Source organism: Apteryx mantelli, chromosome 3 (assembly GCF_036417845.1).
Source record: "Apteryx mantelli isolate bAptMan1 chromosome 3, bAptMan1.hap1, whole genome shotgun sequence".
Taxonomy (NCBI): domain Eukaryota; kingdom Metazoa; phylum Chordata; class Aves; order Apterygiformes; family Apterygidae; genus Apteryx; species Apteryx mantelli.
In genome coordinates this window covers 2,079,357-2,095,769 of record NC_089980.1, presented here as the reverse complement: position 1 = coordinate 2,095,769, position 16,413 = coordinate 2,079,357, and the positions used below count along the sequence as shown (strand labels likewise).

General features: G+C 38.6%; 1 protein-coding gene across 1 annotated transcript in view; it reads right to left on the bottom strand.

The window, feature by feature from the left end:
- The window catches only part of RALGAPA2 (Ral GTPase activating protein catalytic subunit alpha 2), a 178,506-nt gene that overhangs the window by 65,562 nt on the left and 96,531 nt on the right, over nucleotides 1–16,413 (bottom strand). Inside the window, exons 26-35 of the mRNA XM_067292610.1 lie at nucleotides 15,686–15,744; nucleotides 13,909–14,017; nucleotides 13,306–13,416; nucleotides 12,876–12,944; nucleotides 12,568–12,705; nucleotides 11,833–12,016; nucleotides 5,780–6,551; nucleotides 5,220–5,291; nucleotides 4,080–4,203; nucleotides 1,065–1,220 (exon numbers count right to left, since the gene is read on the bottom strand). Of these exons, the coding sequence (XP_067148711.1) occupies nucleotides 1,065–1,220; nucleotides 4,080–4,203; nucleotides 5,220–5,291; nucleotides 5,780–6,551; nucleotides 11,833–12,016; nucleotides 12,568–12,705; nucleotides 12,876–12,944; nucleotides 13,306–13,416; nucleotides 13,909–14,017; nucleotides 15,686–15,744 (1,794 nt within the window). The remainder of the gene's footprint in view (nucleotides 1–1,064; nucleotides 1,221–4,079; nucleotides 4,204–5,219; nucleotides 5,292–5,779; nucleotides 6,552–11,832; nucleotides 12,017–12,567; nucleotides 12,706–12,875; nucleotides 12,945–13,305; nucleotides 13,417–13,908; nucleotides 14,018–15,685; nucleotides 15,745–16,413) is intronic.

Sequence of the window (16,413 nt, the reverse complement as noted above, 5' to 3'; positions counted from 1 at the left end):
AGAAGTACAGATGAACCTACCTTGGTACAAGGGTGTGGAATATACAGCCTCTCAGCGTGTACCACAGCCTTATTTCTCTATCTTAAAGTACTCAGATTACACTCTTTCGCTCTTGTGTAAATCCCCCAATATGAAGATAATGAGTTGCATGTGTACAGAGAAACGTAACTTTGTTAAGAGACTTTTCTTCTACGACAGAGAGCATAGGGAAAAAAGGGGTTAGCTTTACTACGAAAAGGCTGGGCAAGTTTTCGGGACAGGTAATCGGGAATTCCACCCTTTCAGTTCTAAGAAAAACTTTTTTTTTTTTTTTTTTTTTTGAAACTAATAGGACAACAAATAAAATTATCTGGCGATACACAGATACTTTTCAGAGTACAACGGTATCATGTAGCAGACTGGATGGCTGTGGTAGCATTATTCATGCACATTAACAATCTACGCAGGACAAGTTGCCAATCCTAATTAAAAAGGAAAGATTTGGTATGCACCTAAAATCTTCTTTGACTCTAAACAGTAGTTGGCAAGCACCATAATCTCAAATCGCTCCTTATTAGGGAAGACAAATAATTAAGTAGTGAAACCAACAAAATTTTGGGCTGAGTTCTGGCCATCTTTGAAGCAGACTCTGTTTGTCAGAATTGTGACTAACTGGATAATAGTTTTAAATATCAGCTGGCTGCTTTTGGTACTATGCTTGTCACTTCTCTTTCTTTCTGTTATCCTCTGGACAATTCGTCTGTAAGGTTTTATCATGCTGCATTTGGTTTTTTTGTTGTACCAAACTACAACGGTTTTGGCAGGCAGACAACATACAAATGGAATTATTGCTAATATTATTACTAATGGTGGTATTTGAGGCTACCATGGAAATGTTAATTGTATTCCAGAATCCAGAATTTAGATGCCATTTAATTCAAATAATCTAGCTGCAGAGCACCATGTGCCACAGAGTAAAGACAGCCTGCTAGGACCATTTAGTACAATCTGTTTTCAGTTTAAACTTTAATCTAAGCGTGAGAAGGCTACATACAATGTTTGGAGATACACAGCAAGTGATTTACCTTTTTGGTCAGTGAATCATCCGAATCCGATGGCATTCTTGTAGACACATGAAAAATGATTTCCACAGTAGAGGTAGCATAATACGGTGCCGTTTGTCCCGTGCTGCCATTACGTTGCAGGCCGCCCATAAAGCCACCGTGTGTTGAAAGATCAACCTGATGGATTAAAAGGTGTAATTAGAAGAAATTGAATAATCATATTTACTTAGGTATCAAGGCTTTAATTGTGAATTTACCACTCCAGAATTCAGCAATCATCTCAGAGAGAAGTCTTCCTATACGGTTTTTGTGATCTTTGCATAAGATTTCAGGACCTGTCAGTTTCCCATTCCTGTATTTGACATTTTTAAAATAAACATCTCTTAACTAGTTACCAAGTGATTATCTAGAAATGGTTATATGACTGTCTGTTTTATCTTTCTACTAGCAACCAGCAGCAAGGAAGCAAAAGAATTCTGCCATGCTAAGCCACTCTGAGGGCTAAGTGTGGGTTACCAAACCTGCCCAAAGCATATTCAGCGAGAAATGAAGTATGGAGAAAGTATAAACAAACACAAAAACTGCAGAAGAAATTGAAAATTCATACAAAAAGAAAAAACATGGAAGAAATTATTCTAAAACATTGTTGAGAAGAAATGCCTCCCTGAAGAAGAACCTGTGTCCAAAAGCTTGTCTGTTTTCCCAGCTACCCCAGTCTAACTGGAGATGCGACCTCTCCCTGAAAACCTTGCTTCACTTATACATCATTGCACGTGAAACAGAGCTACCGTGCATTTCCAAAAACGTGAATGCCCGTGTCTCAACAGTGCAAAGAAAAGACAAACTTTCCTGCCCTCTGCACAACAGTCTTGGGGTTGGGTATGTGGTCTGACCACATGAAGAGGTAAGGGCAGCTAAAATTGTGGCCAGAGAGTATTCGTCTTCTACAGCTTCTAACAACCCAGAAAGCAGAAACGGCGACTGCAGTACCACTCGTCCATCAGAAACAGGAAGGATTTGTAACAATGGTGACAACAAATCATATTATACGGGACTGCGTGTTGTGCATGCCAAGCTAGTGACAGCAAACAAGGGAATCAGGAAGAACAACACAGTGCTGCCTATCTTTCCTGCTCGACAGGTGCCTAAAACTTGCAAAAGGTGGTACTGGAAAGTAGTATTTCCAACAGGCGATAGGCACTTAAAAAACAACCAAAACCCAAAAAACCGAAAACCATCACCATCAAAGAAACAATGCTCTAAAAATTAACTTCTTCACGCCCCCTCCGCTACTGCTTGATGAACAAACGGTCTAATGACTTTCTAGGCAGGGGATTTTTAAAACTTGACTCAGTTTCCTCCTCACATTAAAGATACCCAACAGTCTCCACTATTTTAAAGGAAGAGAAAGACAGGAGGATTCTTTCTTCGGTCGGTCTGGCAAAGACTCTTGAGCCCTTTGCCAGGGGACAGCTTGGTCATCACAGCAGTCTGATGAAAAGCTCAGGAAAAACCCTCACAAACTTTCTTCTTCTCTTGGCTGAACCAATGGTGGCTAGAAAAAAACTGACCAAAAGGCAGAGAATCGTGAAGACTTAAGGAGAAAAAGTACAGGGCATATAAGATCAGCAATGGTTTCAGCGATGTTAAGATGTGGAAAAAGAAGAAAAACAGGACTCTTGACTTGTTTAAAATCCTACAGTCCTGGGACATCACCCTCAAAAGAGATAATTACAATTTTTCTCTTTCCACAGAAGAAAAGGATGAATTACTCTTGATTTCTCAAGTTCCTATTCCAGAATTGCTTATGTAAGTGACCACAATCATCTCTTCTTCCACCACTGTCCTCTGCTGTGGGTCACTGTTTAAAAAGAAACCCAGACCAAACCACTGACTTCTTCTGAATGCCATCCTGGAAAACCAGGACCAAGGCTGCCAGGCAGTTAGGTCAAAACAAGCAGCTATGTGCCATTTGGTAGCTGAGATGAATGACGCTGAGTGGTCACAGCGGTTCACACGATCCGAAGGACACACTTAACACATCTCCAAGATGTTACATCCAGGACACCTTCTGGACTACTGGAAGGGTCAGCTAGCCCATAGGAGCCTGACCTGAAGAGAGCGTTTGCGGAAGCGAGCCAGCAATTCGCCGTGCGTCAGCAGCTGTAATGCACGAGTCCTCTGAGCGCTCCGGCCCCCAGAGCTCCGAGCTGAATCCTCCCAGGATTCAAGGTCTGATCCCTGAGCGCTTCTCAATTCCAGGCACTTAGAAACCTACCTTGCCTCAGTGATATCTGAACTGGCACCACAACTGTTGGATTTTACTACAGATTACTCATGGGCTTCTAGTAAGGGTTAATTTCTTCAGTATCTGTTCCTAGAATCTGGCCTAGATAAGGACATTTTCTAGATAAAGATGCATAAAATGTTCCAGAACAAAGGAAAACTTAAAAGCAGAGAGATGAACTTGTTCTGCTGAACTCAAACTAGTCTTTCCTAATTAATTATTTTGCTTTCCCATTTCTACCAGCTAACAGAAACCTAAAATAACCTACAGTGTATCCTAACTTACAGGAAACAGGTGAAAACTTTCAATGTTTTGCAACCTGCTAATTGTAACACCCAGTATTTACAGTAATTGATTTAATAATCAAAAACTCCCAGGTTCTTTTTTCATGTTATGATGAAAAACAGAAGTGCAGCTTCCTACTAAAACACTGAAATTCTGAAGCGCACTCTGATGGCACACATGTAAACTAAACTTGCTTGAAAAAGGCTTTCGCCTTCCTTATATGCAGTTTTCTAAAATATTTCGCTGGATTTATAGAATTCTGCTAAATAAAGTGATCTTTTAAGAACAGTATTGCAAAATTTTAATTAGTATGTATTAAAATTTATGCTGTTTTTGAGAATTAAAAATATACGCAGTTATATATGCAGTTTCTTTTCCATGTACCTATTTTAACTGACTTCTGTTGATTTTCATAGGTCTTACAATTAAACACGTTAAAGTTTGCCTAAATCTACGACTATTACCTCCCAGCCCAGGCCAGCAACAAAGTCTTCATAGGCCTGGCTTCCCCTGGCGTTGGACAGTATGGAGCACTTGTCTTCCTGTCCTTCTGCAATGTAAAACACTGCAATCTTGTGAGTTTCGCGGCTGTAATCGGATATAACACGAAACGACAGTTAAAAAGGAGTTCTGGCTCAAAATTAGTTTTTTAAAATCATCTGCACTCTGAAGAATACGAACAAGCGATTGTGTTTTACTCTAGGTGTCAGCTCCTTTTATGAACGCAGATACACCACTCGACCTCAGTCAGAGAAATACATTTTCACCATTTTTTTCCCCAGGATCACACTTCAGAGACACCACAGTTCGGAGAGCTGAGCAGATTCTCCTCTTTCTGGGCATCAGCACAGGAATTGATTACCAAGTTCCAATTACAAGATTAATCACCTACATCTGTGCAACCTCACTGAGGACAATAAGATTGCACAGGTGTTAATGAGAGCATTATTTGACCTGCAGAATTTTAATTACGGGGTGATGATATACAAGAAAGAAAAGACATTTATTGACTTTGAGAGCCTAGGTTGAGTTTCACAAGGCTTACAGCTACAGTTGGCTTGTTTGAATACAAGCGGAGTGGATTTGATATGAAAATTGTTGGGATACAAGAAAAACAGAACGCTATAATGCTGCAGACGGTTTTCAAATAGCTATATGCCAAGAAATGAAAAATAAAACACAATATTCAGAACTCTATTCTGCCACTAGCCAGTTGTAAAGAAATGGATTTGAGATTCTCCTTTAAAGTATTGCTCCTGACACAGGGGTCATTCTGAAGAAAATATTCTTTTGTGTGAATCTAGGCAAGATAATCAACATTTTTGCAACTTCTTCCCTCCCCTCTCAACTAAAGACATGGGCAGGAAATAGGCTGTTGTGTATTACTGTTTCTGTTACTTATTTTGAATTCTGTATACAGTGCCAGAGAAAATAGCTTGTCCATTCTAGCTCCAGAACTGTCTAGAAGCAAACAAACCATTTTCATACAAATATTTGTACTGCTATCACATGTAATTTCTATTAATTTTTGGTTTGGTGATGTACTTGTTCCTTCTTTGGAAAAGCTGACCTTATCAATAGTGCGCTTAGAAAACATTACCTACCATTGACGGGAATCCAGATTTTTCAGTTCTCTCAATAATTTTGAATTTTTCTTAAGAAGATGAAAACTTTTTCTATAAATTAAAAAAAAAAAAGATTTAAAGGACAATGCATCACAGTATATAGTATCTTATTGTTCATATACCTAAGAGAAGGGAATCATAAATGCAAATATAAAATTTTACTTTTATTATAAATATTCTGAAAAAGTCTAAAATAATCACTGAAACAGCTACATGTTAAAGGTTAAAACTATGCTCTTTCTGACTGCTAACCAACTACATAATTCTTGCTCTTTCTTAAGTGTGTTTGGGGGGGGGGGTTGAAGTGAGAGAAGTTTTGCAATTTTCTCTGAAAATAATCAGATTGAGTGTATTCTAGACCCATGAATACTTCACAGAGAATTTCAGGCTAACAAGGTCTTGCTTAGATAATTGTAAGTCACAAGAGCAGTGACACAGCATGACGGCAAAAAAATAAATCCTTGGTTTTTGTTTTTGTTTTTCAAAGTCAGAAGTAGCAAGAGTACCGTAAACATCTGTTCAGAAACATCTGTTCTTACCTTCTATCCCAAGAATTCATTCCCAAGTCATTTAGCAACAGCCTACAAAAATAAAATGATGCTTGGGGTTCAGCAGGGCATGGCTGTTCTTGATGGGCTACCTTCATACCAAAGTCAGAACTGCATTTAAATATATACTCTTTTTCCTGGGCACTCTGCCTTATTAGGGCTTCAGTGATTTCCTTTTCTTGATCATAGCTCATACCAAATGGTGGTGGCGAGGGGTCATTTAGCTTTCGCTGGGGATGTAAAAGGCATTCGGGGCTAGAGTTACCAATTTTTTCCAGCAATCTGTCAAGAGCATCTTCTCCTTCCTCCGCCTGAGAAATGTCTTTCGAGGAATTAAATTGCTGCTCAGGATGGCCTGCAGTCACAAATGAGTTTGTTCCACTTTGCCGTGGAAGACAGCCCTCCAAAGGTCCATATAATATTCTGCCATCCCATGAGTATTTCCCTGAGATATCTCTGACAATTACTCTTACATCTGAGGGGGCTACTGCTGGCTCAGTATCTGCTTTTTTTTCTGCAGGAATTTGAAGGTAAGATAGAAGAGTACTGTCATTAAACACAAATAATTGCAGGTTTGGACTTCTGAAGACTTCTGGAGACAGCTCAGAAGATTCCACATAAGAGTTGTCATGATTCTCACTAAGAAGACTGTGAAGAATTGCAGGACCTCCACTGAGGGGATAGTGGCTTAAGTGGTTTACGAGATGCGTCATAACCATCCGCGCAGTTAAGGGTATTAGTTCTAAGCTTCTTCTTCTTTTTTCTAAAACAATCAATAAAAAGATAATAAATAAACAGGAGGAGCAAGAGGTAATTAAAAGGAGCATCTGCAAGTTTCTGTTACATTTTAGAAGCTTGCCTTAATTTTCTTTCAAATCGTTCCTCTTCAAGAAATGATTTACAATAATTTTCCAATACGTTTTTACCTTTCACGCATTTTTATTTTATTTTACCACTTGTCCTTCGAAATTTAGCTTACAGCGACAGCCAGGCAAGCAGTAACAGTTCCTGACCCTGACTGCTTTGTCAGCAACCCAACGCTGCAGTGCTGCTTTAGTTAGTTATAAGCTGCAGAAGATTGCTCGCGAAGATACAATAATCACACCCACCCCAGCCCTCCCAAAAGAGGAAGCTTAACAAAGCGTCTTAAAGAGACAAAGTGTCATCTAAGAAACCTGGAGGCACTTGTCGAACGAACATGAAACACATGGCGAATAGGCCAGGTTCCACGTCAAGAGCCTTGTTTTCTACCAGGAGCAAAGCACGGTGCTGAGGCTAGACACGCTCTGGTAGCGTTCTGGGGGGGAAAGCCCTTGGACAACCCTTCTGCACAAGTACCTGTGAGATAGGATGAAGGTAGGATCTTTGCAAACTCCAGGTCAAGAACATACAAGCCTCTGACAGACATTCTATTTATATATATTTTTTAAATGTGATCTTTTTATATATATGTGTGTGTGTGTGTGTGTGTGTGCAGATAGAGAAATATATATTTTATATATATATATATATATAAAAATATATATATATAAAATATCCATGCAAAGTACAATACGTGTTTTAAACCCATCCCTTTCAATCAATACAGTGGACTGGCATTAGATGACTTTAGAACAAAACCTTCTCCTTTTCCTCATTCTTTCGGAAGATACGCAGCATTCCTTTGTCCTCTCTGAAGGACTGGTCAGCAAACCTGGCAAAAGAAACTAAGGCAACTGGGGAGCCACGCAGCTTTTTTGTGCTCTGTCCCCAAACGTAGGTGCTAGGGGGAGAGGCTTGTGCAAGTTCTGACAAGCACTGCTTCATCAGACCTCCCAAGCTGCATTCCTACCGCTGGAAAGACGTAGCAGTCACTTCGATCACTTATATCAATACAGAAGGACAAGAAAAAGCAGCAATGTTTAAAAAAAATAAATATATATCATCAACACACACTGAGTGTGTTCTTTGTGCTCCATCACTACTTAGGCAGTGTATTAGTTACAAAGTAACTTCAGAAATTACAGACTTTTTTGTTAATTATCTGGGAATGCTGTCTCCTAAAAGGTACGGCTTACATTTTGAAAATACTTATTTTGTATCTCTAAACAAAGGAACGCTTTGCATTCCCGATAAAACCCACAGGCTGCGCCTCGAGAAGCCGGCTAAGATGGTTAGGCTCCGGTCACAGCAAGCCGTAAGAACCTCAGCTTCTCGGAGACGTCGTTGCACGCAGGCTGCGAAACGTTTCGGGAGGGACTTGCCGCTTCGCGCCGCGCTCGGCTTCTGGGCGTCTGTCCTCGAGGCAACGCCAAGCACTGAACGCCCTCGTGCAAGGCGCCTCCTTCCCCTGTCTAGCTCTCCCATTACACCTTACACACCAAACCTTAGGTTCATTCCAAGAAGATCGGATTTTGAGGCCTCGCAGGCAGGAAAATGGGGGTTATTTCCTCGTATAACTGCTGCCCCAAAGACCCCCAGCATCACTTGCAATGACATTTTACTGCTGCAGTTGTTCTGTTTTCTCGGATTCGTTTGGGCCGCCTTTTCTAATTTAAAACGCATTTAACAAAGACGACATACTTGATATAAAATTAGAAGACTGGCTAGTCTCTTGTTATCTACAAAGTAAAACAAATACATTTTTTGAAGACTTAATTACTTAGGTGGTGCGTAAGTACCTGAAATACTTCCGTTTCAATCTCAACGTTATAATAGGATACAAATGCCTGTAAAACTCAGTCGAACCAGGTTTGTGAGAACAGCTGGATTTCTATAACATGCTTCATACCTCATGACAAAAGACAAAAAGCTCAAAATACTGCTTAACGACTTTGAAACAGAAGCATGACCAAAACTAGAAACAACTAAACCACCATGCGTGTGAAACCTGGTACTCTGAGCGATGTTATTAAGTTTTGAATAGCGGCCTACTAATTTTGTTAGGTAACTGGCTCAGATGATTAAGTTTTCTATTTTCTTCTTGCCCTCTTAATACAATATGAAGAAGTACATACAGTACTATATACAGGTTCTGTATATAATGCCTGATGTCACTATAGCTTCATCTGTCAGCTTACATTATTTCTTAACTACAGTATTTCCACAGTCGTGACTACAGCAGTGATAACGAGACGGAAAGGCATAAGAGCAAGAAGAGATGCAACTAAAGTTCTCAATCGTCTTTAACACTCATTTGAGAACAGTATCATGGTTAAATTGATTGTAACAGGCAGGAAGAGACTTTCTGGATCCACCAAAGACATTGCCTTCATACCACAGGCAAATGTATCACAATTACTTTCATAAATTGATTGTGCTGCCAACCACATTTCGCTCCACTTCTCCTACTGGAATGTTACTCTAGAGTTACACTGCTTTCATAGTTAGAAACCTTATAATTTCCAGTCTAACTTTGTTCAGATTCAGTTTGTACCCATTCTTCTTCAGTTTACATTTTCTTCCTCTTTCCTTGGTATTTATACCTCCTAATATGCTTTTAAACTGCAGGTATATCCCTTTTCAGGCTTCATTTTGCTAGGCCCCCAAAAACCAAATGTTTTTAGTCTCTTCTCGTAAAAAAGGCTCTCTGTGCTTTTCCTAAATCTTTCTCGAAAACAAGCAAAACAAAGAACTTGTAGGGCACTAACATATCCAAGATGAGAAACAGCTTGTTCTGCCTAAAATGACAAATGTATCTGACACGTACCTTCATCTTTCTGCTTTTCACAAAATGTACCCACTCAACAAGAAATCCGTGCAGAATAGGTCTTAATGTTTCTAACCTTTTTGTTAAAACTAATGTACAAAAAAAGAAAACAAGATGTAGGGCTGAATAATGGTACAGTACCACAGAAAATACTATTTCAAAGCATCACTGCAAGTCCAACATTAGCTTGCACTTCTTCATATTGCATCCATATTTTTGATTCTTTTTAAAATATATATTTATGCATACTAACACATAAAATTATTCAAAACGTATGGAATTCACAATTGAACGGCCTTTGTTTCGAAGGCTAGTGTTAAAAAGTGTTTGAAATAAAGATGTTCACTAAGAAAAATCACAATTACCCTATATACGAGGAGGCATACTTTTAAGCTGATTTTAAAGTTAGTAACATGAGGTACCTAGATCTAAATAATCTCTTTCTACTTTGAAACACGGTGGCAGCTACACATCTCTCACCTAGAAACTTCCCTTCACTAAGACCTTCGTTGGGATTTTTATTTAACACAGCCCTGTAGAACCAGCGACTGCTTCTGCTCCAAACTGGATTTCCCTGACCGGCTCTGCACCCTGGATTCTCCGTTTCAGCTAGCTGTACATCAGTTTGCTGACCTGTCTCTCACTGCTTCTCGTGTTTAGCTTAAGATCTTGGTTAAAAGTTCAAATTTTGTCCTTACCCCTTCACAATCCTACCTGAAATCAACAGGAATAACATATTTAAACAGCTGCAGAATTTGGTCCAAATCCTACATTTCCATCTCAATTCACTTACAATTCGTAAACTCTCTATGACAGTGAAGTCATTTCTACTAAAAGATTCAAAAAGGACAGCTGCACATTTCTGAAAGAAGTTTGATTTGGGGTTCATCTTATTTGTTGAAATTTAATTCTATATACTGAATTATAAATAGTACCACAAACAAAAATGGCTTTTCAGTCTATCCTGTCTCCAGACAACTGTCTCACTACGAAGCACCATGGTGTCATCTCCTCCTGGTTTTATCCAAAAGAGCAACGTTGGCAACAAATTCTAATATTCTGTTACAGTGGCAACTGAAATTCATTAGAAAAACAAACCAAACAAAAAAATACAGCAATCTGCAAAACCAGGATAAAAGTTATCAATAAAGTTTCCTCTATCATAGGATTTGATCATTTAATGTCAAAATAATGAGCAAATGCCAATGAAAATTGAATATCAATAAATGGGGCTTTTTGAAAGTTATTTCACACTGATCAACATTTAAAAACAGCATTTTAGGAAAAAAACAGTAAAGAAAAAGGAAAAATGGTATATGTTTAGATGTCAAGTACTGCATGCATTGGGAAAAGCAAGAAAAATATGATTACCATGTCTAGACCAATTTATGTGAATGTTCACTGAAAAGAGCTGACCACTAAAGAAAAAATAATTGTTCTTGTTCAGATTCTTAAAAATGGGATTTATTTTTGTTGGACTGAATTCTTATACTGCATTAAGTTCAACTGATTAAATTACCAATTCTACTTTGCACAGATATTCTTATAAGCTAAAGAATTCCATACCACATTTTCTGTATGTAGTAATGGCTTTAAGAGTTTTTTGGTTGCTTTATCAAGCAGCAAAGTCTTTGGATAGTGGCAGGACTCTGTAAAAGATGTGGATCTCAGATTTCAATTCCTCAGACAGATTTGAGTTTAGGTAATCTCAGAATTTTGTTGCAATTTACTCCAGAACAGATTGGGAAAAATCACCTTTTCTTTGATAATTCACTAAGCAGGAATGATTAGCTTACCAAGTACATACAAAATTCATTATCCCAATACTACAGATAGAACTTTTCACATGGGATATAATGGAATTAGTTCTTCTATAGGGAGAAAAGTCCATTCTTGCTCTTTGAGCTGAGGACAGCTGAGAATAAACATTCTTTCCCCTTAATTCAGTACACCGACATTCTCTGGAGCTCACACAACAGCAGAAACCCTTCTAACTAGCCTTTTTGTGGCAAAGTTTCACTGACAAAACACAAAAGATTCATTAATATCTTGTTTAGCTGATTTTTACTCTAATTTGTACAAAAACAAAGTGCATCAAGAACCATTTAAAACTTCTAGTAACTTACAGGTTTCCCATCTAAACGCGGTACATCTATCTAGATTCCTTGAACCTCTGCCAAGAACATTTTTAACTGTTTCCGTATCCTCCCACCCCAGTTTTCAAGGACTAATTGTTACTTATGTGCAGTAAGGACAAGCACGTTTCCAAGCAAGAGAAGTTACTTAGAAAGTTTTATTTCCTAGTTGCCAAAGGCTGACATGCCGGTTCTCACGCTTTCTTTGCGAAATTTCTTACCCTCAGCAACAGTGAGCAGGTTGCCCAAATCCGTGGAAGAATGGCACTGGGCGGGCTCACAGTTCCTGACGTTCCCCAGTGGCAGAAACGGATCATAGTCACCAGAGGAGAGATCTGCAAGACTCAGTACGTAATGGCTTTGCTGAGTATAGGTACTGGAACCGTTAACGCAACAGTGCAAAACCTATGAGTAGAAGAACACGATACTGAAAAAGCAATGAAGTGCACATTAAAGTATCAACCTAAACACAGTCAATGACGAGTGATCTACCACAATTTTAAACTATGAAAGCCAGCATATGTTACAAATAACATTTATATCTAAATTCAACATTTTAAAATAACACTCGCCCTTAGGATGTATTTTGTGCTTTAACAGATCAAACTTTATCTCATCCCACTCCAAACAACTCAACTATTTCTGCAAAGATTATTTTCCTGACTTGTTCTGAGCACATTACCTTCCTCTTTTCACCCTCCTGTGCTCCACATCTCTACCTCAAACTGCTTTTCTTCCAAAGATTCTTCACACTAATCTTATCTTCTTATAACAATAACTACCATACTCTTAACATTTTAAATTCTTCACTTCTCATCTGAGAATTCAATGCTCATGATTCTCTATAGCTTCCTAAAAATGCTTCTGTTCCTAACAGGGTCTGAGAAACGCACATCTTAAAACATCTAGACTTATAATAAATTAAATAATAAATTGTGTTCATTTGTTGTACTCACTCTGTAAATATAGTCCAGTAAAGGAGCTTTGGAGGTATGTTGGTCTTCAAGAGCACCAGCAGACACTGGCTCTAGTAATGTTTTCATTGGTAACGCCATACACCAATCCAACAAGCAAAGTAACAATGAAACTATAAACTAAACAGAAACATGTAATACAATATTTAGGCAGAATCCAACAAACTCACTAAAATCTTAAGGTGTGAATTTGAAAGTTTAAAATAAGACTTAGGACTAAGCCATTTCATTTAATAACTCGTTCAAACAGCAAAACCAAACAATAGATACTGTTCTTTTAAGTCACATACCTTTTTATCTGCTTCCACAGAGGAATATTCAGCACTTGGCAAAAGAAATGCAATAGTGGCCACAAGGATCTACAGGAAAATAAAAAAACAAAATTCCAGGAAGACATTTAAACTTCTTTCGCTATAAAGAGAGAGCATGCGCTTCATTTGAGCAGGATATGAAAAGCGTTAAATTCTCTAAAGGGCATCTAACTGTCCTGGGAATCAATGTCCAAGCCAACCTAAAAGCTTCCCTAAGCATTTTGGGAATACATCAGTACAAACGAGAAAAGCACCCCGGCCCTAGGACTGCAGCAAATAATTCATTTAACAATAATTGCAGAAGAAACAAAAAGTTTAAGCTTCTGTAACCATGAACTCATGTCAAACAAAGAATTAAGACAGCTCCTCATAGAATTTCCATACAAATATTTTAAAGAAACAGACATACTTCAGTAATCTTCCTGGGTAGAGAGGATTGATACTTCTGAAGCTTTTCCCAATAAGAAACTAGCAGCTGAAGAACATCACAGGCTACCTGAGCTACCAGTTTATTAGAAAACTGGAAGAGAAAAAAAGGTGATTAAAAACCAAAGACAATACTCACATATAATAAAATGCATTTAGTTTTTCTACATCCTAAGTTATTTTGCACCCATACAAGCTATATAAAAACATTCACATTGTAAAATCACACGGCCAGCAACAGGAAACAGCAAATTTGACATGATCTGTGTAATCTTAATTTGGCCTACTGCAGTAAGAGTTAAGTACATAATCACATACTGCTTTTGTAAAGATTTTGTACTTTTATATAGCATGCCACCTTAGGCACACTAAAGAACTTTGCCAGTCAAGAAACTAAACTGAATGCTCATTTGGACTTCAAGTAAAAAGAAATTTATACATATACGTATGTATGTGTGTATATATATATGTATATATAGGTATGTATATACACATGCATATATATGCATAGTTAGTGAATATTTCAAAAATTAAATACTTTTTTAATTACAGCAGTTATTAATCATACAGACCATCCCAGTAATACCTTCAGTGTCACACCTATGACATTTATTGCTTCCTTCACTTGTGGGTGGTTTGTACACTGTGATAGTTCTTCACATATCCAAACTCCAAGGCCACAAATGGCTATGCACCTTTTTTTTTAAAAAAAAGAAAAAGTATTGTTGTTAGAAGGTTTAAAATGAATACTGTCCTCCTCAGTATTTCATTATTTTCCGAATTTATACTTTGGAAAATAATAATCACTCCTGAACAGGACAAAGAATCTCAGAGGCAGTTTGTCACTGACCATTAGCACGCACGTAGGGGGGGAAAAAAAAAATCCATTCCTGTACCTAACCTTTGAGAAATACCTATTTTATGAAACCTGCAAAGCTGAGAGAAGAGCACAGAGAAGCGATCTCCTTTCCCTTCTCTCAAGCCGCACGACAGGTCACCTGTTACAGTTTTAGTGCACAGAGCACAACTCCTCTAAAATAGGGCTAAAGTGGTTTAAAATACAAGACAGTAGTAATAACTTTGCTGTATAAGCACAGAAAAATACATAGTGAAAAGACTCCCATTTTCATGTCATCTTCAAATGCGCCCAGACAAAAACATTAAGGAAGCGCTGCTAAGATCTGACAGACTGTAAGGAAAAGTGTCGTTTGCGAATAAACTCTATATTACATTAAAATTTATTATATTTTATCCTGCGGTCATTAGGAAATAAAAATCAACGGCAAAATTCTCGCTGCCTTTAGGTGTTCCGGGTGGATATCCATAGGGGAAAGGGAGGTTACTCACCTTTTGGGGGTTGTTTTCCTTTTTTGCACAGGAGCTAAACACAGTGCTTATTATTTAAATGTACTGTGCGTTCTTTTTACTTTGACTCCTTCGAAGAAGGAGAGTAAAGGGAACTACGGACACGCCTGCAAGACGTGCGGATCGCTAGCGAGAGAAGCGCAGGGGCTCTGCCGATTTAGAGGGGAGCCGCGTGCAGGCGTCCGCCGGCGCTCCGCCGCGGGTCCTCAGCGGCTTTGGGGCTCCCTGCTCCGCGTGCCACCGCGCCGCGAGACGGCCCTCGGCACGCCTGCCCGCTCCTCGTCGTTTAAATAGCACCGCAAACCGAAAGCTTGTAAAAACGGGAACGCTTCTAGATATCTAAAATTAGAGCCGGTTAAGATATCTACTTGAAAAGAGTCAGGATACAAGTAAGGGCATTTTATAGGTAAGAGGACATGTTAAAAATACCCGGTCTTTATATTTGCCTCACCTTTGTGAGCTTATGTACTTGCCCTTCACTCTTTGAATTAAAGAAATGCCTTTTCCTTAATTCATCATACAGAGACACCTCCCCCCACCAAGACCCCGTATAAAATTTGTACTTTCTGAATTAAACATAGGCCAAAGAATAACATAACAAGGGTTTGATGTTCACGCAAAGGAGAGTGCCCTACCTCAAACTTGCTAGTATCACAACAGAGTAAGATTAAGTCCTGGTTTTTGTTTTTAATGACAATCAAAAAATTCTTTTTGCTTGAGAAGTTTCTTTTACGTGTTGATGGAATAATTACAGTGCTGAAAGCCCTGTCAAAGCACAGCACACTTCCTAAATACAAAGTTCAGTCTACCTTATCTCTAAGCTGCTTGCAACAGGCTCGAATAAACCCAATAAACAGGCTCATCCAACCTATTGCTCTTGATACCTTTTCAAGCTTACAGATTCCAGAAAGAAAAAGCAATATTTTCGCGTTAAGTTATTCATATTTTTATTTGCCATTTTAGCACTCCAGATTGTTTTCTTTTACTCAATATTTTACCTTGCAGCTTCACTTGGCTCCTCTGTAGCATTCTTCAATAAAATATTTATGAGGTAACACTAAAACAATAAAATAAATTAGAATAAGCACCTTTTTCATACATACATTTTATTTATAATTGTTTTATTTTGACACAGTCACAAGTGAAATAAACTTTTCCCAAAGTATTTTTACTACACGCCAATTTTACATTGTCAAAGAAGAACTATTTGCTGATTATAGTTAAAATATTTCAACGTTTGTGGATAACCATAGTTGACCTAAAAGCACATACAGGCACCAAGATTGAAATTAAATCCTTTTCAGAGCTGATGGATATTTACTAGCTACGAGTATTCAGCATTTGATAATTCAAACTATGGGGTTTAGGTTTTAAGTAAGCTACGTTTTGTAAAAGTCAGCCTCCATTCCGGCCCAGAAACGATACTAGTTCTAAATCTAGACTGTTTTAACACACCTCCACTGACTCTCCGCGAGGCTTCAGTTGTGCTTGGTTAGGAAAGCAAGCAGGGGAGCAGGGCGCGTTAACCGCTTTGCCTTCTCCTCCTTTCCACGTGCCGGAGGCGTACGACCCGTTCAGATTCCTCCACGGACTCGCCGGATTTTCCGCGGGGGTTTAGTATGGCGTCTCGAGTTTATCAAAGAGCAACCGACATCGGCGCTAGGGCCACCACTAGGACAGGTTTTAACGGCAAGTGATGTTCTAGGTGCGTTTGGGGGTTTTTTTG